Source organism: Solanum dulcamara, chromosome 7 (assembly GCF_947179165.1).
Source record: "Solanum dulcamara chromosome 7, daSolDulc1.2, whole genome shotgun sequence".
NCBI lineage: Eukaryota > Viridiplantae > Streptophyta > Magnoliopsida > Solanales > Solanaceae > Solanum > Solanum dulcamara.
This window is the reverse complement of record NC_077243.1, coordinates 47073715-47100448: the sequence shown is the minus strand read 5'-3', so window position 1 is coordinate 47100448 and position 26734 is coordinate 47073715. Positions and strand designations below refer to the sequence as shown.

Below are 26734 nucleotides of genomic sequence, written 5' to 3'. Positions count from 1 at the left end.
TGTGCTCAACATTATTGTTTGGTGTTTTTTTAAACAAAATTATTATTGGGATTTTTGTTTCTTCCAAATCCCCTTGTGGTGGCTTAGGAGAAGATTAAGATGCATAATCTATGTTTGATTCATTATTGAAAATTTATTCTAACTATTTTTCTTTTTATGTAGTTTTTCATGTTCTAAAACATCAATGGAATCTACAATTGAAATCAATAATTGAATGACAGAGATCGAATATGATATTGTTTGTTGGGCTTTAAGTTGACAATTAATACGAGAGGCTACTTTTAAAGCGATTGTTAGATGTTTATCTTCAATTTTTTTAATTAAATTCACTCTTTTTGTGAAACACATAATGACAGAAAACACTAGATATTAATTAACTATGGAATATTGATCGCAATTATGACATTCAATAAGTAAATAATTCTTTCAAATTTATAATTTTACGTTAAAGCTATAAGATTTGCTGATATATTACTAAATTTAGGAGTTTAATTAGATTAAGATTTTCTTTATAATTATATGTTGGATAAACTTTGTTTAATCACATGTAATCAACAGTTTCTTTTCACAATTTGACTTTCTTCTCTACTATACATTCTTTCAACGAATTGGAGGTAATCAACCTGAAGACTTAGGGCTTGTATTAAATCTTTGTCATTATTTTTGAAACATAACTTGTATGAATTGTTGATTAACATCCTCAAACTTTTATGCCGCCTCCTTCTCCTTCTCTTTTCTTTTGACCCAAAAGACCCCAATTTCTGCTTTTAGTAATATGGCATGATAATAAAAAAATTAAAATCGTTATCAAAACCGCTAAATTAATAATCTATTACAGATAAATCAATAACTTTTTTTTATTCGGATTACAATTTACTTTTCTCTGAACTTTTAAAGATTAAAACAACAAATAAAATAGGATATATCAGGTTAAAGTTTTATAATGATTGTTGGCTTGTTGCCTTATCCATTCAGATCCAAATATTTAAGTTATACATTATATTAAAACATTATTACTTTAAATATAACTTTGATAATAATCGTTAAGCTTGCGTGTATAATTTTTATTTAGTTGTCCTAATATTCAACACTTTAAAATTAGTTAAAGTTATAATTATTAAAATTTTACTTATTTATAATTTGTAAGAACTCCTAATATTTAGGACTTTCAAATTGACTAAAATTTACATATTGAATCTTTCCTTATTTGAAATATATTAAAAGTAATAACCTTTAAAACTATAAAATCAACATTTTTACCATATATAAATCTTATTTAAATTTGGTATATAAAACAAATAAATAAAATATTAAAATCAAAGAAAGAGGTTCACATTTTTTAAAATAACTTTTAATCTTCCTATGTGAAACTCTTCTTATTTATTGTTAGATAGAGATAACATTTATTTTAACGTCAATTATTATTTTTAAATAATTTTATTTTTATTATATATAATTCTATTGATTAACGTCAGACGCGCGTGCAAAGTAAACTAGTAATAATAAAAAATATCTTGTTAATGAGAATTGCAAATCCAATTTACATGAATATAATTTATTTTACTAAAAGACCCATTTTATATGAGTCAAATGAATTTTATATAACGGGTTAATATTGAGTATTGGATCTAACAATGAATCCGAGAAAGATACATGTATAAACTTCCAATAAATAGTCAACTTTTGCTTTACTTTTTTCACCTGGTTGAAAATATGAATGTGCATATTTTGTCGAGCATATTGTCCAAAAAATTCAGAAGTTACTTTACTAAGATATTTCTACAAATTCAGATACCATATTGACTCCTACAAATGCCAATAACTAGTAATTTAAAAACAAACCACACTTTTGTTAGTAAAGAATTAACAAAGTAAATTTGAAAAGTAACAAACGAGGCTTGCTAAAGTATGAAATAACCTACCATAACACACACACAACACAACACACCAAAAGAAAATGAAGAAGACGACAAATATAATATGCCCTTTGAACAACTCAGAAAACATAGGTGGACATAAAACTAGAGAATGCAGTCACATCGATCCAATCTGGAAAAAGGACTTTCAATTTAGCAGCAGACGCTGTCAGATACTGGTCCACTACAGCAACATCAACTTTAATGGCCTCAGAACTGTTTGCCTGCATGATAAGGAAAGCAACATACACATGATAAAATCAATGTAAAGCCCATAAAATTTTGAACTTAAATTACGATTAAATTTTATGAGCATACGGATGTCTAAAGAATCCTCAATTCGTTGAGGAACCCACATGGAGTATTTGAAGTGTTTGGGATATGTTGGAAAAAAGGTTATTGTGTCAAAATATCTAAAAGATCCCAAATGGCAGTCAGAGAGAGACAGAGAGGTAAGCCTCCATGGCTCCCCCACGATGCACTCTGCAGCGAGAGTGGCTGACCTAGACAAGTGCACTAGCCTGAAAGTGACAATTCAAACCCCAGTTTTGAGCAATAGTGCTTCATTTCATGCTTTAATATTCAAGATAGCTTGGTTTTACCTTATTTGACTTAGCGGGATAGTTCGGGTTAAGACCCCAAGGGTTCAGGAATGTTTTGGAACGTGGTCTTAATTTGGAAGGCTTAAAAGATAAATCAAAAAACCTATCCCCTCTTTTTGAGTTTTAGTGTGCTATTGTGTTATTTGAAGCTTCAGTTAGGTCTATATCGTGTTTTCGGACTGGTTGGCATACTCGAATTAGGGGCTCGAGGAGTTTGGATGAATTACAGACAAGAATGCAGTTGTTGCACAACAAATGATATTGATGTCAGCTGGTGCATCACATTTGCAGCCAAATGGTCGCCTTTGCATAGTGAGGCTCTAAGCTAGACCTCTGCAAAAGTGAGTCAAGGACTGCAATTGCGACAGTCAACCAATGGTTGATTGTCTACAATTGCGATGGCCAAGGAAGGTATTGCCATAAGGGTCCATCCAGTGGGTCTCCGCTTTTGTGATGTGAAGTCCGCAATTGCGGCATCGTAATTGTGAAGACATGTTCCACAATTGCTATGGCTTAGCTGATGTTAAAGATCTGAAATTTCGGACAACTATTTTTTGCAAGTTTGCGGAGAAGTCCTCAATTTTCGAATCCGTTTTGGTGGAGGCTTGGTCCTAAATTTGGGTAATGATTCCTACTTATCTAATAATTATAATTGAATTCCATTGAATGGATTTAAAATAATGTTACGGCATGGATCAGGATTAAACTTTTTTCCATTTTCATCCATTAAATAATATTTAAATTTAATCACTTGAAAAGTCTGTTTTCTTATGTCATTAGGAAACCAAAATTTGGAGTAGTGGCTCCATTACATGCCTCATTTCAGAGGGAACCTCAAAGTGGCTGGCCATGAAATCATGTAGATCATAATGCTTAAATTGAGTAATTTTACCATAATCCTAGAAGAGCAAATCATTGATTTGACCTCCCTAAAGATTAATATCAAAATAAGATTTTGGTAATCGTATTATATTCCTTAAATAATGGGTAATGCGTCCATGTATTCAATTACGAATTTTGGACCTTGACTCGAGGATTGGGTTTGAGTTGACCAAGAGTTCACATTGACGTCAAGGCATCCTAAAATTATTGGAATGGTTTCATTAGACTAATTTGAGCCGATCACTGATGAATTTGAATAGATTGGCGTCATCGAAGTTCGTTTGGGTTGACTTTTGGTGATTCAAGTAAAGGTATGACTGTCAAATTTCAGGCAAGTGAGACTTCAACTCTTAATTTGTTTGCTTTTCTCTAAAAACATGTGTTATGTGCTGCTTATGTCATTTTAACCATCCAGTTGGTTTGCGTGAGTGGACAAGCATGAGCTAGGTTGGGTAAATTGAAGTATCTAATTAGGACCACGATGGTTGCATTATGTATTTTATGTTGTTTGATACTTCTTATTGTTTTCAGCATGATGTGATAGTTGATTAGCTGTTTACCATTCATTATCACTTGATTGACCATGCATTGCCTAAGCACAATGATACCATAGGACTAGTTAGAAGGTGCTAGCGAGTGCGGGTAAGATGGGAGGTTGACACACTGGGCAAGTCAGATGGACAGTCAAGGGTGGCCAGTTTGTGTAATTCTTTTGCAGCATAGTCGGGTTACGTCCCGTGTATTCATTTTCATTCAATTTGTCATAAAGATTTCATATATGAATGTTGGGTACAGTTTGTATTTGACATGGTCACATTTATGGCCTGTATTAATGAAACTCACTTTAATTTACTTATTTTTAATATATGTTATGTGGCCAAGAGCGCCAATGTTCATGTAAAATAAAATGCAATATGTGTTGCATACAATTGTTCAGTTTTAATATGGTGTGCTAAAGATGTCCAATCTATGTTGGTTTAAGACATTAGGTGTCGATCACGTGACCCAATGAATTTGGGGAATGACAATCTATAAGGAAATGTTGAGAATTTCTAAATAGGTCATCTGAATATACAGAACATTGGAATTGCTGGTTTGAGTGGGCTGTCAGTTTTGTATAATCGGAAGCAGGACAGAAATTTTGATGCAAGTCAAGTTGCATCAAATCCATTTACAAGGAGTCAAACTCAAGGTCTCCTAACCTCACAAGAACTATTTATAAACATAGAAGTGCTTGAGCAATAAGTTGTGCGGACTCTTCATATTTGTTGTCGCACCCGTGTCGACACGAGACGGGTGTAGGTGCGGGTGCGGGATACGTCTGGGATTCGGTCAACCCACATCAGATACTTTGACCAAGGGTCCATGGACAAACCACATCAGATACATCAGACAGGTGCGGGTGTGGGTGCAGGTGCGGGATTCGATCAACCCATATCAGATACTTTGACCAAGATACTTTCCCTCTTGGTCAATATTCGTTGCTTCATGTTTCAAGCCAAACAGAGAGATGCTAAATATTTAAGCGGCTATGTTCCGACTTATGGTAGAAAGTAGCAATGATCTGTAAGAAGAAATGGTGCAAGGTCTTGAATGACTTTTTTTTTCTTTTCTGAGGGAAAGAATATATTTATCTTTATAACTATATTTTTAAAATATTGAATATTTTTAGCCGAATCCCTACACCCATATTCATACTCGGATTCGTATCCCCGAATCTTAAAATTTAGATTTGCCGAATCCAACTCTCGGATTCGCATCCGTCTCGGATACCCGCACCCGAGTCCGAACCATTTAGCTTGAGCATACTATGATGCCATCTCAAGAGTTCCATGTCATGAAGATTGCCTTGATGGACAAAATGGAAGGAGGAGGGAGTGTTGACTTAACAAGCCGAGCCACATATAGTCTGCATAATCAACGTACAGACAGTTCCTGGTGGCAAGTCAAGACTAGCAGGATGCAGCAGGAATAGAAGCCAGATACAGGCCACATAATCCACATAGGGTTCGTACATCAGACCGTACATCAGAAGTTGAACGCTGCCATTTCCAACCCTCAGAAGCTACGATCTACGGAGTCACTTACAGGTCACAGAGTTTACATGCAGCCCATACCTCGTCCCGTATTTCAGAAGTCGGGAATTAAGTTCAGCCTATAGAGTGACATGGGGACCGCAGATGCCACATACGGCCCCATGTCAACCACAAGTCAAGTCTGGCAGACGGTTGTGGTTACTTTTGCAACTTTTTTGAGTCACTTTTGAGGATGAGGGTGATCAAGAAGATTTGCCCAAGAAAAAAATGACGATTTTGAGGAGGAGGAATTTGAGCTTGAGGCTTGGGCACAAGAAGGGGAGATTACAATGCCAAATTATGTAGCAAGAAGGATCATGATTAGTCAAGTTATGAATGATCAAGCCAAAAGGAAAATCTTTCTACTCCAAGTGTATCATTAAGGAGAATGTTTGTCTTGATCATTGATAGTGGAGTTGTGCAAATGTGGAAAGTACAAACTTGGTGGATTTCTTGAAACTCTCAACTACCAAACATTCTACTCCTTACAAACTTCAGTGGCTAAATGAATGTGGGAAGTTGAAGGTACAAAGACAAGTTTTGATAAAGTTTAAGATTGGAGGCTACCAAGATGAAATCTTATATGATGTAGTACCAACGCTAGCATGTCACATACTACTTGGAAGGCCTTGGCAATATGATTGTGCAACTAGGCATGATGGAAGGACCAAACCACCAGCCTCCTTGTGTGAGTGATTGTGCAATCTTCCATTCTACTAAGTGATACCCCTTTCCCTCCCTGTTCCCTAACCAAAGGAAGTTCCTTCTTAATCTTCCAACTTCTTGGCCACAATTACTGGAATGGTGAACAGGGACATCACATATGTGGGTAGTGAGTCCACAGTTGCATTTATCAAAGTGAACCTACCTCCAAGCTATGTTGCTCGGACTCTTCAAAAATGTCAATGGGTGCGTGTCGGATTCTCCAAAAGTAGTGTATTTTTGGAGAATCCGACACGGGTGCGGCATCGAAAGTGAAGAGTCCGCGCAACTTAGCCTCCAAGAGACAAGTACTGTGTCTTCCAATTTGCCAACTTATTTTTCGTCTTTTGCACAATCCTATCCAGATAACCAATTCTTTGTGTTTGTTGCCTAATGGAATGCCCAAATAGGCTGTTGCTAATTTGTCTACCTTATACCCCAAGATCCCAGCTAGTTCCTCCATCTGCACCAATTCTTTAATAGGAAAGAGGTTACTTTTCTTCCGGTTAACGATTAAACCATAAATGGCTTCGAAAACATTAGTATCATCCTGATATAGCAAATTTGTTCAGCTACAACTTCAAAAAATATCATAGTATCATCTACATACAACAGATGACATATTTCCATATCTACTTCTGTTCTGTTGCTAAACTTGAATCCATTTATCCACATATTGCTAATAGCAATCCTCATCATAATGTTGAAACCTTCCATGGTAATGATGAATAGAAAAGGAGAGAGAGGACCGCCTCGTCCAAGAGCGCTCTTTGAAGGGAAAAAACTCACAGGTTCTCCATATACAAGTATGACAGTTTTAATACAAAGGCCAATCTATTTCAGCCACCTTTCACCAAATCCCATATGTCTGAGAATGTTTAGCAAAAAAGCTCAATTCACATGATCACAAGCCTTCTCTATATATAGCTTGCGCATAATGCCTGGCACCTCCCCTTTCAATCTAGTATCCACACATTCATTGGCTATAAAAAGCGTCCATAATCTGCCTTTTATTAATAAAGGCCATTTGATGAGTGTTCACCAATTTATTTAGTACCCTTTACAACCTTTCTATCAATACTTTGGCAATGTTTTATAGACCCTATTGATGAGACTTATAGGCATATAATCCCTTAGTGCAACAACTCCAATTTTCGTAGGAATGAAAGCCACATAAGTGGCATTGAAACTTCTTTAAAGACCTGATGAGAAAGAAAATGTTGCAAAGTGCACATGATGTCTTCCTAAAGACCTCCCAGAAAGATTGGTAGAAACACATAGGGCATTGATCTGGGCCAGGTGCCTTGTCACTTGCATAAAGCATGATATTGATAAGAACTTCCTCCTCTTCAAATTGCCTTTGCAACCATTCTTGTTCCTCATTGGTAATTCCTGGAGCCTCATGGAGGTTAAAGTTAGGTCTCATATTTTCAGATTACTTTAATAGGTTTTGACAGAAGTTCTGAATGCTCTCCTTAATAGTTGCAGGATCAGTAATTGTTTCACCCTCAAATTCTACTGATTCAGTAGCATTGAACCTCTTGTGTTGTGGCAAGCCTGAGATATTTCATCTTCTTTTCTAGTTCTCGTTCTTATCTTTTATAGGATTATGAGGATGTATTTCTTGAGGAGCTCCCCAAGGGATTTCCACCCCTTACGATGATTGAACACCAAATTGACTTTATATCGGGTTCTCAATTACCAAACAAGGCAGCTATTAAAAGCAACCCGAAGGAAACAAAGGAACATCAAAGCCAAGTTGACGAAATCCTTTCCAAGAGAGTTGTGAGAGAAAGCATGAGCCCATGTGTAGTTTCGGTCATCCTAATTCGAAGGAAGGATGAGACTTGGCGTATGTGTGTAAATTGCCATTTTATCAACAAGATTACGATAAAGTATTGTCATCCCAAAACCCCGTCTAGATGACATGCTTGATGAGTTGAAAGGTTCATGCATCTTTTCTAAGGTTGCCTTTAGGAACGGTTACTATCAAATTCGGATGAAACCCGGTGATGATTAGAAAACGACATTCAAGACCAAATTTGGTCTATATGAATGATTGGTGATGTCTTTTGGTATCACTAACGCACCTAGTACTTTCATCATTTGATGAATCATGTGATGAAACTTTTTATTGGTGAATTGTTGGTTGCTTACTTTGATGATATTTTGGTGCTTAGTAAAACCATGAATGAGCACGTTGAGCCTTTGAGATGTGTGTTTGAAGTTCTTAGACAAGAACAACTTTATGCTAATGTTGCAAAGTGTACTTTTTGTGTTCATGAAGTTGTTTTCTTGGGCTTTGTTGTGAACTCTAGGGGCGTTGAGGTAGATGCTATTAGAAATTGGCCAACTCCTGAATACATTGGTGATGTTCGAGTTTTCATGGATTGGCTAGCTTTTATAGGTGGTTTGTTAAAGAATTTAGCACTATAGTCATTCCCTTGACCAAGGTAATTGAAAAGATTAAACCTTTTCTTGGGGCGAGGAGCAAGCAAAGGCCATTAAGACCTTCAAAGATATGCTTAGCTCCGCACCATTGTTGCAATTACCTGATTTTGAGGAAATTTTTGAAGTTGAATATGATGCTAGCAAAGTAGGTATTGATGTTGTTTTGATGCAAGACCAAAAACCAATTGTCTATTTTAGAGAAAATCCTAAAGGCTCAACTTTAAACTATTCTACGTGTGATCTTGAATGTATGCTTTGATTATAGCATTGGGTAATTGGCAACATTACATGTGTCGCAAAGAGTTTGTTATTTGAACCGATCATGAATCTTTGAAACATCCTAGGGCCAAGAAAAGTTGAACAAAAGGCATGTAAAAGGTTGAATTTTGTGGAACTTTCCCTTATGCAATTGAATTCAAAAAGTGGAAGGAAAATGTAGTGGTGGATGCCTCCTTGCCAAGAAAGCATGTTTTCCTTAATATTGTCTTCTAATTGATGGGTTTTCAAAGTCTAAAGATATTGTATCCCAAAGACCCTCATTTTTGCTAAAATCTTTCAAGATTGTAAGAATGGGAAAGGTGACTTAGGAAGATACCCTCAACTCGTTATTCCATGTTTGATGGTTTCTTGTTAAGGACAAGAGACTTTGTGCACCCATGAGCTCTTGGAGGGAACTGTTTGTGAGGGAGGCACATGATGAGGGTTTGATGGATCATTTTGGTCGTGATAAAACTTCGGAGAATCTTGAGGAACAATTTTTTTTCGTAAACTGAGAAATGATGTTGCGAAAATTTTTGGTCAATGTGTTGAATGTAGAAGTGCTAAATCTAGACTTCTTCCTTGTGGTCTGTATACCCCTCTCCCAACTGCTCAAGACTTTTGACTCTACATTTCTATGGATTGTGTCACGATTGCCAAGGACTAAAAAGGGAAAAAATGGCATTTTGTGGTTTGTTTATTACCAATTCTCAAAAATGACTCATTTTATTGCATGTCATAAATGTGATGAAGTTTCAATATGTTGCATCTTTGTTTGTTGAGAATGTGGTCAAATTGCATGGTATTCCCAAGACCATGGTGAGTGATAGGGACTCTTAAGTTCCTTAGCCACTTTTGAAAGAATTGGGGAGTCAAAAATGAAAATAAATTTTGTTTTCTGCTTTTTGTCACCCCCAAACTGAAGTTGTGAATAGGACTTTAGAACCTATGCTTAGGGTCAAGGACAAGGAAACATTAGCATCTTGGGAGAAACAATTGCCATTAATTGAGTGTGCAATAATAGAATCATTCATAGCACTATTGACACGTCTCCATTTGAGGTTGTTTATGACTTATATCCACTAACCCCTCCAGATCTCAAGATGTTTTGAGTTAAGATGGAAACAAAAGGTTGAAGCCATGAAGAAGTTGCATGGATTGTTAGGCTTCAACTTAAGAAGAAGAATCAAGACATGGCCAAAAGGCAAACAAGGAAAGAAAAGAGATGTCCTTGAACCGGGAGATTGGGTTCAGGTACACTTTCGTAAAGAGAGGTTCCCAACAAAAGGAAGACCAAATTGGCACAAAGCAAATGGGCCATTCCAAGTGCTTAAAAGGCTCAATGATATGCTTACAAGATTGACCTTCCTCTGAATTATCAAGTTCATAATACTTTTAATGTTTGTGATCTCTCTCTATTTGATATGCAAGATAGTGACCAATTGGATTTGAGGTCAAATTCTTCTCAAGAAGGAGAGCACGATGCAAGCCAAATTGCATCAAGGCTATTTACAAGGAGTCAAGATTGAGATCAACAAACCCTATAAGTACAATTCATAAAGATGTAAGTATTTGAGCATACTTTGATGTCATCCCAGGGGTTCCATGTCATGAAGATTGCCTTGATGGACAAAATGCAAGGAGGGACTGCTGACTCAACATGTGGAGCCACATAGGATCCGCATAATCAACATACGTACCGTATCCTGGCCTCAAGCCAGGACTAGCCAGATGCGGCAGGAACAGAAGCCAGCTTTGGGCAACATAATCCTCATACGGTCTGTAGCTCAGACCGTATGTCAGAAGCTGAACATTGTCAGTTTTAGCCCTTAAAAGCTACGACATACATAATTCACATACAGCTCATAGCTCATCCTGTATCTCCGAAGTTGGGAACTGAGTCCCAGCCTACAGAGTGACATGCAGACCACAATGGTCACATACGGTTTCATGTCCATCGCAAGTCAAGTATGGCAGACGATTGTGGTTATTTAACAACTTCTTTTGAGTTCCACTTTTAGGCATTTATGTAATATTTAGCCTAAACTATAAATAGCCAAGAATAACTCAAATAGACTTAGTTTTTGCTGAATACTGTGTTTTTTTCTCTTTGAGAGCATGGTTAAGCTTTTGTTGAATCTTGTTTGAGAGGTGAGTCGTAAGGTGAATGTCACTTCTCTTGAGGTTCATCTAAGAGTTAGGTGCATTTTTTGGTTTCAATTAATTGAAGGCTTAAGTTATTAAGAGCTTTAATTGTCAATTAATTTCATCCTTGTGTCTACCTTTTATCCTTTAATTCTTGTTCTTAATTTAGGATTTCATTTCCATATACATATTGTATCAAATTCTTAGATAGAGGAATCATTTAGTTGATAGGTGGGCGATAGAGGAGTATGTATCAGAATAATGTTGGCTTGGACAAAGCGTTAGTAGTGTCAACATTTATAATTCTGGTGACAAAAGAACATCGATTTAGCATCACAAACTCCCAATGCCTCCCCCATATCACATGGAATTATAAACACAAATATGATGAAACTTAAGTTTATTTTAAATTCTTCAAAAATAGCTTGAGGCAATGTTGAATTCTTTGGAAGTGCTGATCAATTGCTCCTCTGGGCAAGATATCAAAACTAGCCACCAAAGTGTCGTCAACAGTCGACTAAATTTTCACAGTAACATTTAGTTCATGCGGGCAGATTAAGCGCACAACAACGAATGAGCATACATATTCTGCAAAAGTTCATCCAATTGATTGAAATAGAGCATCTGGCTTAAAGTCATACCTCCAACCAAAAGGTCCACTTTTTATCGCCTGCACCACTTAATCTACATATATATGATGGCGGACCATTACCAGTCTTCTCAGGAACTGTATAACAGGTCTAGGAATATTAACAATGCTGCAGTAGGAAAAAGGCCCATACTCAAAGCTATGAAAATATAGACTACCTGGAAGAACGTTATCTGCAAATGACCAGCTGGATAGCGAACCAGTAATATTAAGGACTGCAACCCAGACTTCCTTCAAGGAACTGAGAGCAGACAAGAGAGAAATATGAAGAAGCTTTGATTTAAAGGGACAGAGAAGTTACCTATAACTCAATCGTATAAGAAACTTTATCATATCTGAATTACAAAAATTAATTTGAACTTCATCGTGTTTATAGTCCGATCTATATTTGGCATAAATTTCAAGCACTGAAGATTGAAATTGTCTGTTCACAATATTTCCAGAGTTCAAAACAAGGTTTTGTGGTTCTACAATGCTATCTATTAAACCTTAAAATGCTGACAAAATGGTGAGAATCGTATCCAGCAATAAAAAACAGTATCATCTTGACATGAACTGCACGTTTCAGAGGGAATTTTCTGTAATCAGATTACTAAAACCTGATACAGCTTGCAAATAATCTACATCAGAACATGACATGATCATTCGGGGTACCATAATATCACATAAGTGTCATTACAGAAAATGGTCGCCTATATTCATTAATTTAAAACAGGTTAAATAAGTGTTTGGGTCCTAAGAGGTGAGAGCCATGTTCGCCTTTGATACATTATAAATATATTCTATTCATAACTAAGAACCATGGACCCATGAACTCATTATGAAGAGCTTTTTTTATCTTTTTATTTTGAAACAGGTATTCTTAAGATCAACTTTGGAAATGCCACAATGAATTGAGGTTAACTTAAAAATTCATCTAGTACGTAGTTCTGCTCCATTTTTTGTGTCAATTCCAAGCAAAAAAAAGATATAAAAATTTGTGTGGGCAATAATATTTGCAGAGTCCAAAACAAGGTAAAAATTTTCAGTTCTATGGCTCCAAGTGTTATATTTTCAGTTCTATGGCTCTATAAACTTTAATATTATCAAAATGATGGGCAACCATATCTAGCCACAAATAGCAAACTTCATCATGCCATGAACTGCATATTTCAGAGGATCTTCCTTAAATCTGACTACTAAAAAGTTTTGATACATCCTGCATATCATTTATATCTACATCAGAACATGAAGATCATTCAAGGCACCACGAGATAACATGTAGTGACATCACATAAAAAGTTGGAAACCTCTAAGAATATGGATCTCCACTTATTTAAACATATTAAATGAGTGTGGATCCCTTTTACTTGGGCCATATTTCATATTTGACACATTAGTAGAGACATTAATTGTACTTATCCAAATTACCCGAGGGAGAACTCCAAGTAGATCCTACGGGAACCCCCACTCAAACTCTCTTGTGGCTTATTAGTCGTTAGATGTGGAAAATGATTGTATTCAGCCAAGACATCCGATCTTTTTGCAGGAAACTTCATGCATCTTGAAAACAGTGAAGATATTGGAAAGATCCCCTGCAAAAAGGGGAAGATTGTGTCACATTCCATGAAAATCTCATGAAGCAAGAAATATTATTTGAATTCCCAGTAGGAACAAAAATACTAATATATCAGAGTGCCACTTCAATACAAGAGCAAATCATTAGGAAAAGTTGCACGATGATCTGCTGTAACCCAGTTTACTCCTCCATAAGATCCAAGAACATCTTTCATAAAAAGGCACACATCATATGAAAATAGCTTGAGTAACAAGATCTCAAAACCACCATGTAGAAGATTCCGGATGAGAGCTGTTCCGCCTTCTCTAACTCTCTTTTTTTTAATACAGAAATAAGGAAGCGCTGCAAAAACTGAACATACAGAAAGTATGCAGCCTAAGCATGTTACTACTAAAGGGAAGCAAGGAATGGATACATGCTGGAGTATATAGGACCACATCTAACCATTTCAAGACCTTTATAAAAGATGACAGGCCTATGCCCTGTTCCTTTTTTAGGAATAAGCACACAAATATCATATGAAAATATGATTGGCTAGTCATGGAGAAAGCTTCAAAGCAACTACCATCCAATCCTCTTGATGAGACTGCTTGACAGCATCAAAGGATAATTCTGTATTAATGTGCAGTGCGTTGGCCACTTCAGGGGCATGTTTGAAAACGAAAGGCAGAGTGTTGGAGTCAACAACGGCAAAATCGTAGGTAGTTTCCATAATTTTACTGGCACCTGTAAAGTCAGCATTAACGTATTAGTAAGAAACAACAGAATTTATCTGGAAGGGCATGCAAGCCACAGATAAACTCCAAAAATTAAGTTGCATACTTGTATTATTGCATTCCATCCTTGCACTATGTTTGGTTAGAATTAAAAGAGCAAGGGAAGGAGGGAAGTACAAGAGGGGGTTGCACCATCCAAGCAGCTTTTTAATCCCTCCAAAATTGGAAAAAATTCTAAAAGCAGAAACTGTATCTTATCTGTTCCCATCAAATCAGACAACTGTGATAGATGATCACTATTATACATGAGAGACATAAACCAATGAGATTCTTCCCCTTCATGCAACCAAATATGAAAACATATAAATTAAGTACGACATGATATGATGGCCAATGGGGCATATCTTGACATCTTCTGACCGTTTAGTTCAATAACTCCAGAAAGGAGAGAGCTCAACGTCAAAAGGGGATGCATAGCATCTAAGAAACAACCAAAAACTGAAAGATACACTTGAATTGAATTGTAAGAAAGAATTTGCTTTTTAATCTCTTCCCTTCTTTTTCCTTGTTTTTCTTCCTTTATATAAAGGCAAATGAATTCATACTTCTTTGATACCTGCATTTCGGATAGTATGCTGGAATATAACTCTTTTAGGTGCATCGGCACTGTACGGAAAGAATTGTGATGAAACAGCCAAAGAGAGAATGCTGCTGTGTAGCAAAAAATGCAGTATAGATGACCTGGCTAACCAGTGGTTCACAACAGGCAAAATAGGTCCAACAGACCAACTAGTCACCAGTCCAATAATTGCTGCCACTATAACATCAGGAATGAAGTACCCTACAAAGAAAATAAGCTACCAACTTATTATATTGTTAATACATAAATGCTGAAATCCAAGAGCAATTTTATCGCATATCAAGGTCTTCACATAAAGGAAATGTAATATCACAACCCCACGTTTTAAGTAATTGCATCCCGTTCCTTGATTTGAAACTTCCCATAGGTTCATAGTGTATTGGGACTTGTTACATTGGTTTGGGTTGGGACTCGAGGAGTTCAAGTGAGTTTTGGACAAGAAACTACGTTTTAGACTGTGCTGACTGTTTCCTGTTGTTGATGCAGAGCATTGTGGTAGTGAGGCTTATGGCCGCGGTCGCGAAGGGTGAATCCTTTTTGATACGCGGTCGCGTGCACTTGTTCCGATCATGTTCAAGGTAATAGGCATGCTAGTTCATAGTAGAAATTGTAAAAAGGCGATAGATAACATGATTACTTTATACAGAGAAGGGCCTAAAATGCCTCTCAACTATTTGAATTGATACAAAACTACTCTCTGTCTATCTTTCGGCCCTCAAATACCCCTGAAGTCAACCTTTTGGCTCAAAAATACCTTTATTTCTAATGACCCACACTTATAAGGAGGATGGAGGGCAATATTGTACCAAATCCCATAGTTTAAAGGAATTTTAGGCCCTTCTCCGTTAAAATAACTTGAAAGTACTTAATATATGGGATCATTTGATTGACTCATTGACCTGATTTTGGGTTCCATCATTAATTAAAAATAAAAAAGGGTTAGTCCTCTACTCTCTGCACTTACCTCCCCCTGCCCCTCACTTCCTCTCTCTTCCACCTTCTTTCTTCTTGGATCCTGTCCATCATTTTAAATTTTAAATTTTAATTTTTTTCAACTAATGACAAAAAAGGGGAAAAGGAGAAAAATAATGACGAAATTCATATAAAAATAATAAGTTTAATAGAAGATAATTTAATTAAGCAATTATGTACGTGTATTGCTTCTTTTTTTGTGTATCGAAAATTCAAAATAAAAGAATGAAAATAACTTTTTCTCCTTTTCCCACCTCAACCCCACCATGATAACAATGTAAGTTCATCTCAGAGTTCTTGATACCTTAATTAAGAATATGAGATTAAAATAAGAGGGAATGAACAAGATAAATGAGAAAATTTTATAATATAAAAAATAATAATCTTTTTTAAGGTAGACAACCACACGGGGCGAGTATAGATTTTAGTTGAATTTTTAATTATGAGTTGGATTATAATAAATTGAGGGTTGATTTAAAATAAGTCAATAGAAAGATATCATGAAATTAATAATTTTTTTAATATTATTTTCAAGGGTATCGGGTCAAAATATGAATCATATGTAGTTTTATTATTTATTTGACAAGGGTGTAAATTTGGACCAATCAGATTAGGCAATATAATAAATAAATATTTAATGATTTTACTTTAGGGGAGCTGTTAAAAATAAAGGCAAATATGAACCAAAGAGTTAATATCGAGGGTATTTTTGAGCCAAAAGGTTGACGTCAGGGCTATTTGGGGGCCGAAAGATGGATGGAGGATAATTTTGTACTAATTCAAATAGTTAAGGGCATTTTACGCCCTTCTTCGTACCTTATATTAACATAGAGATTGAGTTTGTTTAATGCCTTAAGATGATATTCCCACTCATCCAGCATATGAGATGATATATAGATAAAGTTTGAGTACTCGAAGCAAGGTGACAAAACTATCATAGAATAAAATATTCACTTCATATACACATGGACTTTGGAAAGATAAGTTGCATGTTGATGAATTAACACCATAATCGAGAAATAATAAAAGCCTTACGTTCTTAGAAACATTTTTTGTTTCCACTGCAGTGAGGGAGTTTATTGTGGTTGATTGGGTTTACCAGGATTGTGAAGTCTCACTCAAGGTAGGGAACCCATGCTTCTCTCGACATCTTTCTTTTATTTAAGTCATTGATTCGTTGGCTTTTGTATCGTGATATACTAGTTTACCATGACAAGACCATTAAGACTTTTTATTTCTCACGAGCTTAGTTTCAAGTGGAAGGGTTCAATCAGAGTGACTACTATCTCCTTCATGAAGGTTCCACATATTATGGGCAAACGATGTTTGGGTTATCTTGCTATTCGCTAAAGATCGTTGAGTTGTCTTAAACTCCTAGTCCTCGAAGGATACATGCCCTACAATAAGTAAAGTTACAAATAGAAAAGTGTGCTTGCGGTTGAGACTGGGAAGCATATGTGTTTATCTCGTAATAAGATACAATAAAGAAAAGCTTTCTGAAGTACTCAAAACAAGGTTCCAATTATAAGACAAGTATGTGATTAATGAGCCTGGAAATAGGCTACTTAAAGATGTTTATACGTGAAAAGCAGTGTTATCAAAGGCAGAAAGCGCAAAAAAGCTCTAAGGTCTGTTGGGGTCAATGAACGTTATAGGCACTGACTTGGGTTTATGAAAATCGAAATGTTGTAATGTCTCATAAAGATTATCACAAGTGTAACATGAAATAGAAAGTAAATCAATAGTGAACCATCATAAGCTTACTCCAACAACGTTCCTCATAGTTAGATAACGGTTGTTACAAACTCTAAGGTTTCTATACTTTGTTGAAATGGTAATAAGAAATTGTTATTGAACAGTCATCTGTAGTATAAGATGAAATAGAAAGTAAATCAACACTGAACCATCATAAGCTTACTCCAACAATGGTCCTCATAGTTAGATAACGGTTATTTACTAACTCTGAGGTTTCATTACTTTGTTGAAATGGTAATAGGAAATAGTTATTGAACTCTCATAAGTATGTTGACGCTTTCGGATTATGTTGGTGTTTATATTCATTATTTGTAATTATTGCATGATGATACAGAGTCACCCAGTGTCCTATTGGCATATAATTGAAGGTACGGAATAGCAAAGAGCTCCCTATATGTTGGTTTATATATTATGCTATTGGGAGTTGTTGTTAGTTGGTTTGAGACAAGTATAATACAGGAATTAGTCCCAGTACAAGAGGCGACTCCACAGATATTCTGGTAGGCTTGAAAAACTTGCTTAGATGGGTTAGGTATTATTATACAATAAACACAATCCTCAGCTAAAAAAGATTGCACTCCCCTAATATTAATAACTGATAAACAAGGTTTAAAAAGTAGGATGCTTGAGATATCCATCATGCCAAGGACACAAGATGTCTACCAGCTCAAGGGGAGCCAACAAGTGACCCAGAATGTATAGACGATTGGATGGTAAGTTGAATAATCTCACATTGACTCTACTTGATATTTCTATCCAATAAGCATTGTAAGTCAATTTCTGACCTCTCCATTTGATACCTATTGGGATGTGTTAGTCCGTATCCTTAGTTATATAAAATCTTCTCCAGGGAAAGGGTTTGCTCTTTGAGGATACAGGACATAAGCACATTGTTGTCTATACGGATGCAGATTGGGCAGGGTCACCTTCAGATAGATGATGTACCTCTGGATTCTGTGTTTTAGTTGGAGGTAACTTGGTATCATGAAAAAGTTAAAGAAGCAAAATGTGATTGCTAGGTCTACGGCGGAAGCAGAATATCAAATCATGACAGTAGCAATTTGCGAACTTATATGGATCAAACAACTACTCAAAGAATTGAAGTTTGGAGAAACCGGTCACATGAAACTTATGTGTGATAATCAAGCACCACTCTATATTGCATAAAATTCAGCATTTCAGGTGTGGAATAAACACAAAAAATCAAAATTTTCTGTGAAAAGATACTCAACAAAAACATTGTCACAAAGTTCATCAAGTCCAATGATCAACTTGCAGATATGTTTAACAAGTCTCTTGATAAGCCCAGATCAATTACATATGTAGCAAGCTTGGTACATACGATTTGTATGCACCAACTTGAAGGAGAGTGTTAAGAATATCGTGATCTATAATTGTAGAATCGTTAGAAATAGTTAGAGAGATTATTATGTAATTTGTTTTGCTTTCCTATTTTAGAGGTGTACATCACTATATAAACACCAAAACCTTGAGGGAATGATGAGCTAAGTTTTCTTTCAATTTTCTTTTGCGTGTTCTTTGTTTCTCACAAATTGTATAGACAAGGAATCAATGTCAGTTCTCCCCTACCCACATCCCTTTTAAATCACTTTTTAGGTAGTTTTACAAGAAGCCATACACTTTATTCTAATTTATAATAGCTTCTTAAAATATAGCGCGGTTACATGAGCCTAAATACTAATTCTTTTGTTCTTGTTTCCATTCCTAAGTTTCGGGCTTCAGCCCTTATTATCCCATTATTATTATTATTATTATTTTATTTTTTCCAAAGCATGAAAATAGCCCTAGAGAAATGGGATATTTACATTCTCTCCCACTTCAAATAGTGTTTTTCCTGGAATGTTAAAACAGCCATAGCCATAACAAAAGGGGTGTGAACACTTAGCTTTTACATCCACATTGCCTTTCCATACTTACAACTACATACACACCTCGTAGGACGATTCAAACTAATAAATCTAGACATTCTGATCAATGGGAGTATCAGCAGACCTATAATTTTTCATCCCTATTTCCTCAAGAATATCAAGAGCATACTTCGGTTTATTTTACATTGCTTCATATCAGAATCTACTAGTTTCTTCATTATTTGTAATTCTTTTCTTGGGAGGTCGGAATCTTTCTATTCCATACATATTTGTTCCTAAGTTATTCAGTCTAAATAAAAGGGCTAAAGTCTTTGGAACACTAATTGGTATTTTGTCACATTAGCCAAACCTTATTTATTTTTGTTCATTCCTATTGCAACAACATGTGATATGACACTATCCAATGTACTAATAAGTTGCTCGAACTCGGGTGCAGGTATTTGATGCTACGAATCTGAGGGTCAGATTTAGTAAAATCTAAATTTTAAGATTTGGGGTACAGATTGGATACAGGTGCTGGGATTCGGCTTAAAATTCCAAAATTATAAAATAGAGCTATAAAGATATTCTAAATTTTGAATGATCTTCTAGGTCCTCTTTCCCAAGATCCCAACTTCTTTTAAGCTTTCTAGTTCTTCCCCTCAAAAAAGAAGAAAGAGTCATTCAAGGATTCCACCAACACTTCTTACAGATCCTTGCTACTATCTACCTAAAGTCGGAACACAAACATTTGAATTCTTAGTTTCTCTTTGTTTGTCCTGAAACATGAAGCAACAATATTGACCGGGAGGAAAAGCTTAAACGGAGACAAAAGAACTACCCCAATATTGATGGTATGCCATTTCCCATGTCTTAAATCTATTTCATCTTTTGTTTTGAGAAAATCAAAATCTCAATTTCCCCCAAATTTGTCCATGGACTCTACTCAAAGTTTTCGATGTGGGTTGACCAAATCCCACACGTATCTCACACCTACACCCACACCCGTCTCATGTCGACTCAGGTGTGGGCGTGTGGCAGCAAAACTGAAGAGTCCGTGCAACTTCGCTGATGTGGACTGGGCAGCCTAACTACCTCAATGCCAACAAAGTATCATAGCGTGCCAAGATTCTTGATCTGAAAGTGCTGAAAAAAGATGTTTAACAATACCCCATTTTATAGAAATGTAACAAACTTGTATTGGTAATAAAAGCAGCACCTGGTTAATGCTGAAAACTTGTATGTTCAACTTAAAAAGAGAAAAAGGAAGAGCACATGATGTAACAGTTACTTACAAGCTACCTATTAAATGTATCAAGTAATTTAGCAATACCCTCTTGGTCACTGCCTATGATAACTACGCCATCAACTTAAACCACCAAAATTATACATTAATTAGAATGCTGATAGAACACAGAATGATCAGCCTTACTACAAGTCATGTCGAACTCCTAGATGGTTGTACGTACCTAACCAAGTACAGTTTGACATACTCCCTGGAAAAATTGCACGGAGGTCGTGTTTCTCACTCATCTGTTAGTGGTAAGTGCACCACAACTAATTTTTAACTATTAGTTCCAACACCATGTGAGAAAAGAACACGAAAAGGAATACTAGGAGAAAACTTAGCTTATCAATCCATCAAAGTTTTGGTGTTTAAATATTGTTGTACACCTATTCATAAATAGGAAAACAAAGAAACATTACATAGAATCTCCCAATTTGAGTATTACTGATCCTAAAATACATTTACAATAACATTAAACTATATTCTTAACATAATTCATTTATGGAGAGGATTTTAAATGCTCCAGGCGGCAGCTTGAATGGGTAAAGTATGGAATTGATTTGTGAACTCCAATGCCATCTACATATGAGGGAGCTCTGGCATGATGTCTACATATTGCTTCAAGATATGGATTCTAAACAAGAATCAAGTATTGGGATTCATTACATGATTATATACTAGCTATTACATCAAATCATGAGAATCGACATGGAAAATTGTGGTTTTAAGCGCAATTTCCCAAATTAGTACATTGAGGAATTGAACCACTAAATTGGCTCCAATATAGAAACTAATTATATTTTTGGACTCTACGACTAATGGGTAATCCAGGCTTGCAATTTGTTTGGGGTTGACTTTGATTTTGATCCGTGTTTGAATTATAGATTTGGGTACAATGGATTTGTCTAACGTTGCTAAATTTTCTTCTTCTTTTTGAAAGTGGTAACTTTGTATTATATCACAAAACAGTACATGGTTGTACTGAAACCATGAAACCATATATACAGATAGGCTACTCTTCCACTGATATCTGTCTACATTGAGTCTAAGACATCAATTATAGATACAATATCATTGGAGTATAATTGCTTACCCCCTTGATATTTGACTTTTTCCCTTCAACCTCCTACTCCATTCTCCTTGCATGTCTGCAGCTATCAATCTTTAGGAGTAGTTTTGTGGCCTCCACTTCATGTCCTTGGAAATCTACCCCAAAATATTTTACCAAACTTAATCAAATTTTGTTTTAGAAGGGGAGCCTTGGAGTAACTGGTAAAGTTGCTGCCATGTGACCAGGAGGTCACGGGTTCAAGCCTTGGAAACAGCCTCTGGCAGAAATGCAAGGTAAGGCTGCGTACAACAGACCCTTGTGGTCGGGCCCTTCCCCGGACCCTGCGCATAGCGGGAGCTTAAGTGCACCGGGCTGCCCTTTTTAATCAAATTTTGTTTTACCTGGGTGGAGGTTTCTTGCTCTTTCCCTTGGCTTGCTTGTTGTTTGTGGATCACAACTGGTTCCGCTTCAACCTCCCAATTTACAAGTTCCATATTAGGACTTTGTACTATAAGTCCACTTAATTCTCTTTCACCGCTGCTTCTATCTCCAATTTCTGCTATCTTCCTCTCTTACCACCAAAAGATTTCCCCCGTTTGAGTCCTCTATTGCCATCGCTGCATAGGTGTTCCTCTTCTTTGTAATTGTTGTTGAATGCCAAGATACCTGTAGATCCATAACATAGATGAAGTTGCCTTCTCTGAGAACTCCTTGAATTTTGTTGAAAATAACTTGTCCAGCTCTATTTGGGCTTTTAATTGATTTTGGGGTTCAGTTCTCTTGGGCTTGGACGAGAAGCCCAAATACAGTCTCACATTTAAGCGAGTCATATGCAAGTCACATGTTTGATTTAAATTTCCCCCTCTCGCTGTCATAAGGCTTGTCAACCCACGTGATGTCTCTTACTAGAACCCCTAAATTGATGGGATTCTAGTACTGAACTGCAGATTGAACCTCAAATATCCCCTGGTAATGATTTCTATTGGTTTTCATCCTTGCGACTTCTCCAACAGTTTCACAACCTAGTTCCGCCGATATTTTGAATCTAGGTTTTATCAGAAAGTGATAGGTGATTCCGCTCCGTACTATGATACCTTACTCAGAATTCTCCTACTATCGTTGGCCACTAGTATTCTCACCCACTTCATGTGGTTTTTTAGATCTGTTTCTTCCTCTGTTTCGATCCATCCTACGCAAACTTCTCCAATTTCTTGGAAGACTTTCTAGGACCACACGAGCATAGGAATGCCCACTACTCTAATCCATGTTTCCTTGACAATTGAAGAGTCTGGGATGCTTCCTATCAATGGGTTCGATCATTCCAGATGGAAGTTGCAGTTATTGGTTTTTTAATAAAGAAATTAAGAAACTAACAGAGAAAGACTTTGAGAGAAAAATACTACAATGAGGCCAAAGAAAATTACTTTAGTTTGCTTTTTTGAACTCTACATTTATAAGAACAAAAACAGAAAAAAAAATAATGATAAACTAGCCTAAAATATCTCTACAAAATATATCTTAATAAACTAATTACTAATAAATAGGAAAAACTAGCTAACAAACTATTAACTAGGATTTATTCAAAAACTGAGCAGTAAAATAAAGTTACTGCAGTTCAAAAGCATAATTCTAAAAGTCCTCCTTGCTTGAGGAATTGCAGATTCTAGACTTGGCTGAAATTGACCTCATGAACAAATCTGTCAATTCATCTTTTGTCTTACAAAACTTGTGTGCATCTTCTGTTGGATTAAATGAGAAACTTTTATCTCTCATTTCAATTTGTAAAATCTTTTGCTCAGTGGAATCAAAGATTCGACAATATTTGTCCCCAAATAAAAATTTAAATCATTTTTCCATTAAGTGACCTACACTCAACAATTTTTTTCAATATCAAGCACATAAAAAACATCTTCAATTATTTTTGTATCTGAACTTGAATTGATTGCAACAGTCCCTTTTCCTTTTGCAGGAATATAGTCTCCATTTCCAATTCTAACTTTCTTATTTTCCATAGACACAAACTCTTTAAAAAGATTTTTGTCATATGTCATATGGTGTGTACAACCACTATCAATCATCCAAAAATCAGATTTTTTGGTTGAAAAAAGTAGGTTTCCACAAATAAATGGTCTTCTTCTTCTTCAGTGGTGACTTGGGCATCTGCTTTATCTTTTTGAAATTTGCTTTTGCAAATGACAGCTTCATGACTAAGTTGTTTGCAGATCTTGCACTGTGCATCTGATCTCTTCCAACATTTATATGAAGGATGTCCATTTTTGCCACAGTGTTGACAAGTTGGGTCATTTTTCAAGAATTTACCCTTACTTTGAGTTTTGTGGCTGACTGCTAATGCGTCTTCAACCATTCCATCTTGCCTCATAAGCCTCCTTTGTTCCTGTGCCTACAAAGAATTTAACAATTCTGCCAAGGTAATTTTGGATAGATCTTGTGTGTTTTCCAAGGTAGTTATACATGCTTCATATCTTTCGGGCATTGTTACAAGAATTTTTTCAACAATTCTTGAATCTTTAAATTCAGTGTCTCGCAGTCTTACCTTGTTAACAATACCAAGCAATCTGTCAAAGTATTCCTTGACTGTTTCTGATTCTTTCATTCTCTGCAATTCGAATTCCCTCATTAAATTTAATACCTTCATTCCTTGTATTCTTCATCTCCATAACCATTTCATGAGAAAGCAATCATTCTGCATTTTCAGATTTCTGACTCCTAAACCACCAGCCTCCTTGTGTAATTGTGCAATCTTCCATTCTAATAAGTGATACCCATTTCCCTCCCTGTTCCCAAACCAAAGAAAATTTCTTCTTAGTCGGTCCAACTTCTTGACCACACTTATTGGAATGGAATGGGGAACAGAGACATCACATATGTAGGTAGTGGGTCCAAAACTGCATTTATCAAAGTGAGCCTACCTCCAAGAGACAAGTATTGTGTCTTCCAATTTGCCAACTTCTTTTCCATCTTTTCCAAAATCCCATCCCAGATAACCAATTCTCTGTGTTTGTTGCCTAATGGCATGCCCAAATAGACTGTTCGTAATTTGTCTACCTTACACCCCAGGATTCCAGCTAGTTCTCCAGTTAATGCTTAAACCAGAAATGGCTTTAAAAACAATTAGTATCATCCTGATATAGCATATTTGTTCAGTTATAGCTTCACAAAATATCATAGTATCATCTGCATACACCAAATGACATTTCCATATCTACTCATGTTCTGCTGCTAACCTTGAATCCCTTTATCCACCTGTTGCTAATAGCAATTCTCATCATACTGTTGAAGCCCTCCATGGCAATGATGAATAGGAAAGGAGAGAGGGTCACCTTGTGTTATACCCCGCACTCTTGGTACATAGGAACATTTATTTAGCTTCTCTAGAGTTACCTAGCTTCTCTAAAAGTTACCACGTGATCCATGTTATTCATGAAAACGTTATCAAATAACTCTAAGGAAGGGAGGATGTAATGCCCCATATTCTGCATAGACTAGCTCTATGTGAGTAGTGATGGCTGGAAATAGGTTTGGAAGGATTTGAAAGGAGTTGGAGGACAAGTAGTGAGTCGTGGTAATCGACATACTTGCGTAAGCTACCGATTTGGATTTCTTACATAATCAAGCTACTTGAGTACATGTCGAGCTTAAGTAGCAAGGATTACATAGGTTCTTAAAGTGAGACGAGATTACGAACCTACGAAAAAGAGTAAGTAGGTGATGCACCTACTTAGAAAGTGGGCCCCACCAAGCCACGTGGCAGCAACTGGTTGGAGCATGAAGGGGATGGACCTATGGGAGCTGGACACGTGTCACCCTTAGGGTTGGACACGTGTAGGGGCTGACACGTGTCACTTTCAAAAGAGGTGTATATATGCCTAAATAATGACTAGGAACTTCATTTGTTCATCTTTTTCTTAACCTTAGCCTTAGAGAAGAATAGAGAAAACAAGGAGAGTTCAAAGCCATGGCAAGTTCGGCCATGGCTAAGGCAAGGTGGAGCTTCGAGTCTTGCTCCGTAAATTAATTCTCTAAAGTAATCTCGACCCATTGGAAGGTGATTAGCTGTGTGGGGTTCATCGTTGGGGCAGCAAGGAGGTTCAACGTGAACCTACAATTTTCGGCAAGTTTTGGAAGCTCGTTTGTTAAGGTACGGCTTGATTCCCTTTTCACACGGTTGAGTAAGGGTTTAAACATGTTATGGATGTTTAAATATGGACTGGAAACATAAAATTATGCACGTTACTGTTGAAGGGTGTTGAAAATCGTGTAGGGGTTGTTTTGAAGCTATTCTAGTGAATTAAAGTTTGGTTAGTGTTGTCGTTATTATGGTGTTGTATTTGAAGGTGGTTTGTATATATTGAAGGGCTAGAAACGTGGTTAAAAATGGGTATAAGTGCTGCCGTGTGCAGCCATGGTGTGATCCTTTCTGTGTGGTTGTGATTTTACGAAATACAACAACAACCCAGTGAAATCCCACAACGTGGGGTCTGGAGAGGGTAAAGTGTACGCAGACCTTACTCCTACCAAGGTAGGACAGCTGTTTCCGAAAGACCCTCGGCTCAAAAAAGCATAAAAAGAGGTTAGATAAGGCTAAAAAGTTCAAAGCGATATGAATAGTGGTTTTGAGTGGGATATTTGGAGCTTGTATTGAATAGTGTTGTAGTAGTTGCAGTGTATATGGATGGTGGTTGTTGTTGTTGATATGGCTGTGCTAATCGGAGGTTAATTGGAAGTTCGGATAGGGTGAGTTATAGGGGAAATGCTGCCCGATTTTCGTTAACTTCTTAATTAATTGATACACTAGTCGAGAAGTGTGAACGAGGAAGTAATTCCTATAGGTAATTGGTTGTAGGTTTAGAAGCTGGAAAGTCGAAGGTTATTCATAATCGTGTTACTTTCGTGTTAAATAGGTTCAGGGGGTAACGAAGCAAGCTCGGTTACGGTTGATCCATAAAAGGTATGTAAAGCTATCTCTCTTTTCTTTTGGCATGTCTCAGATATAAGTGATATGTGATATGAACTTTGGGGATAATTCCATTCATAAGCTTCGAGTATGATTCATGACTCTTATTCACTTTTGAATGTTAAGACTCTTAAAGTAGTTAAGCTACTACCCCCGAGCCTTTTATAAGTTTAGTATTTGGATGTATAAGCTCCTACTCCTAAGGACTTTACGATGACAAATATCTCTGAT

General features: G+C 36.4%; 1 protein-coding gene across 2 annotated transcripts in view; it reads right to left on the bottom strand.

The window, feature by feature from the left end:
- Positions 1–1658: 1658 nt before the first annotated feature.
- Positions 1659–26734, bottom strand: part of LOC129894255 (uncharacterized) — a 57148-nt gene continuing 32072 nt past the window's right edge. The window contains exons 16-22 of one of the 2 annotated variants that reach the window (XM_055969860.1): positions 14696–14795; positions 14571–14620; positions 13804–13964; positions 13091–13254; positions 11839–11921; positions 11673–11758; positions 1659–2140 (exon numbers count right to left, since the gene is read on the bottom strand). In XM_055969860.1, the coding sequence (XP_055825835.1) occupies positions 1997–2140; positions 11673–11758; positions 11839–11921; positions 13091–13254; positions 13804–13964; positions 14571–14620; positions 14696–14795 (788 nt within the window). In that variant the 3' untranslated portion in view covers positions 1659–1996. Of the gene's footprint in view, positions 2141–11672; positions 11759–11838; positions 11922–13090; positions 13255–13803; positions 13965–14570; positions 14796–26734 lie in introns of both variants that reach the window. The other variant, XM_055969859.1, reaches the window with a different exon arrangement.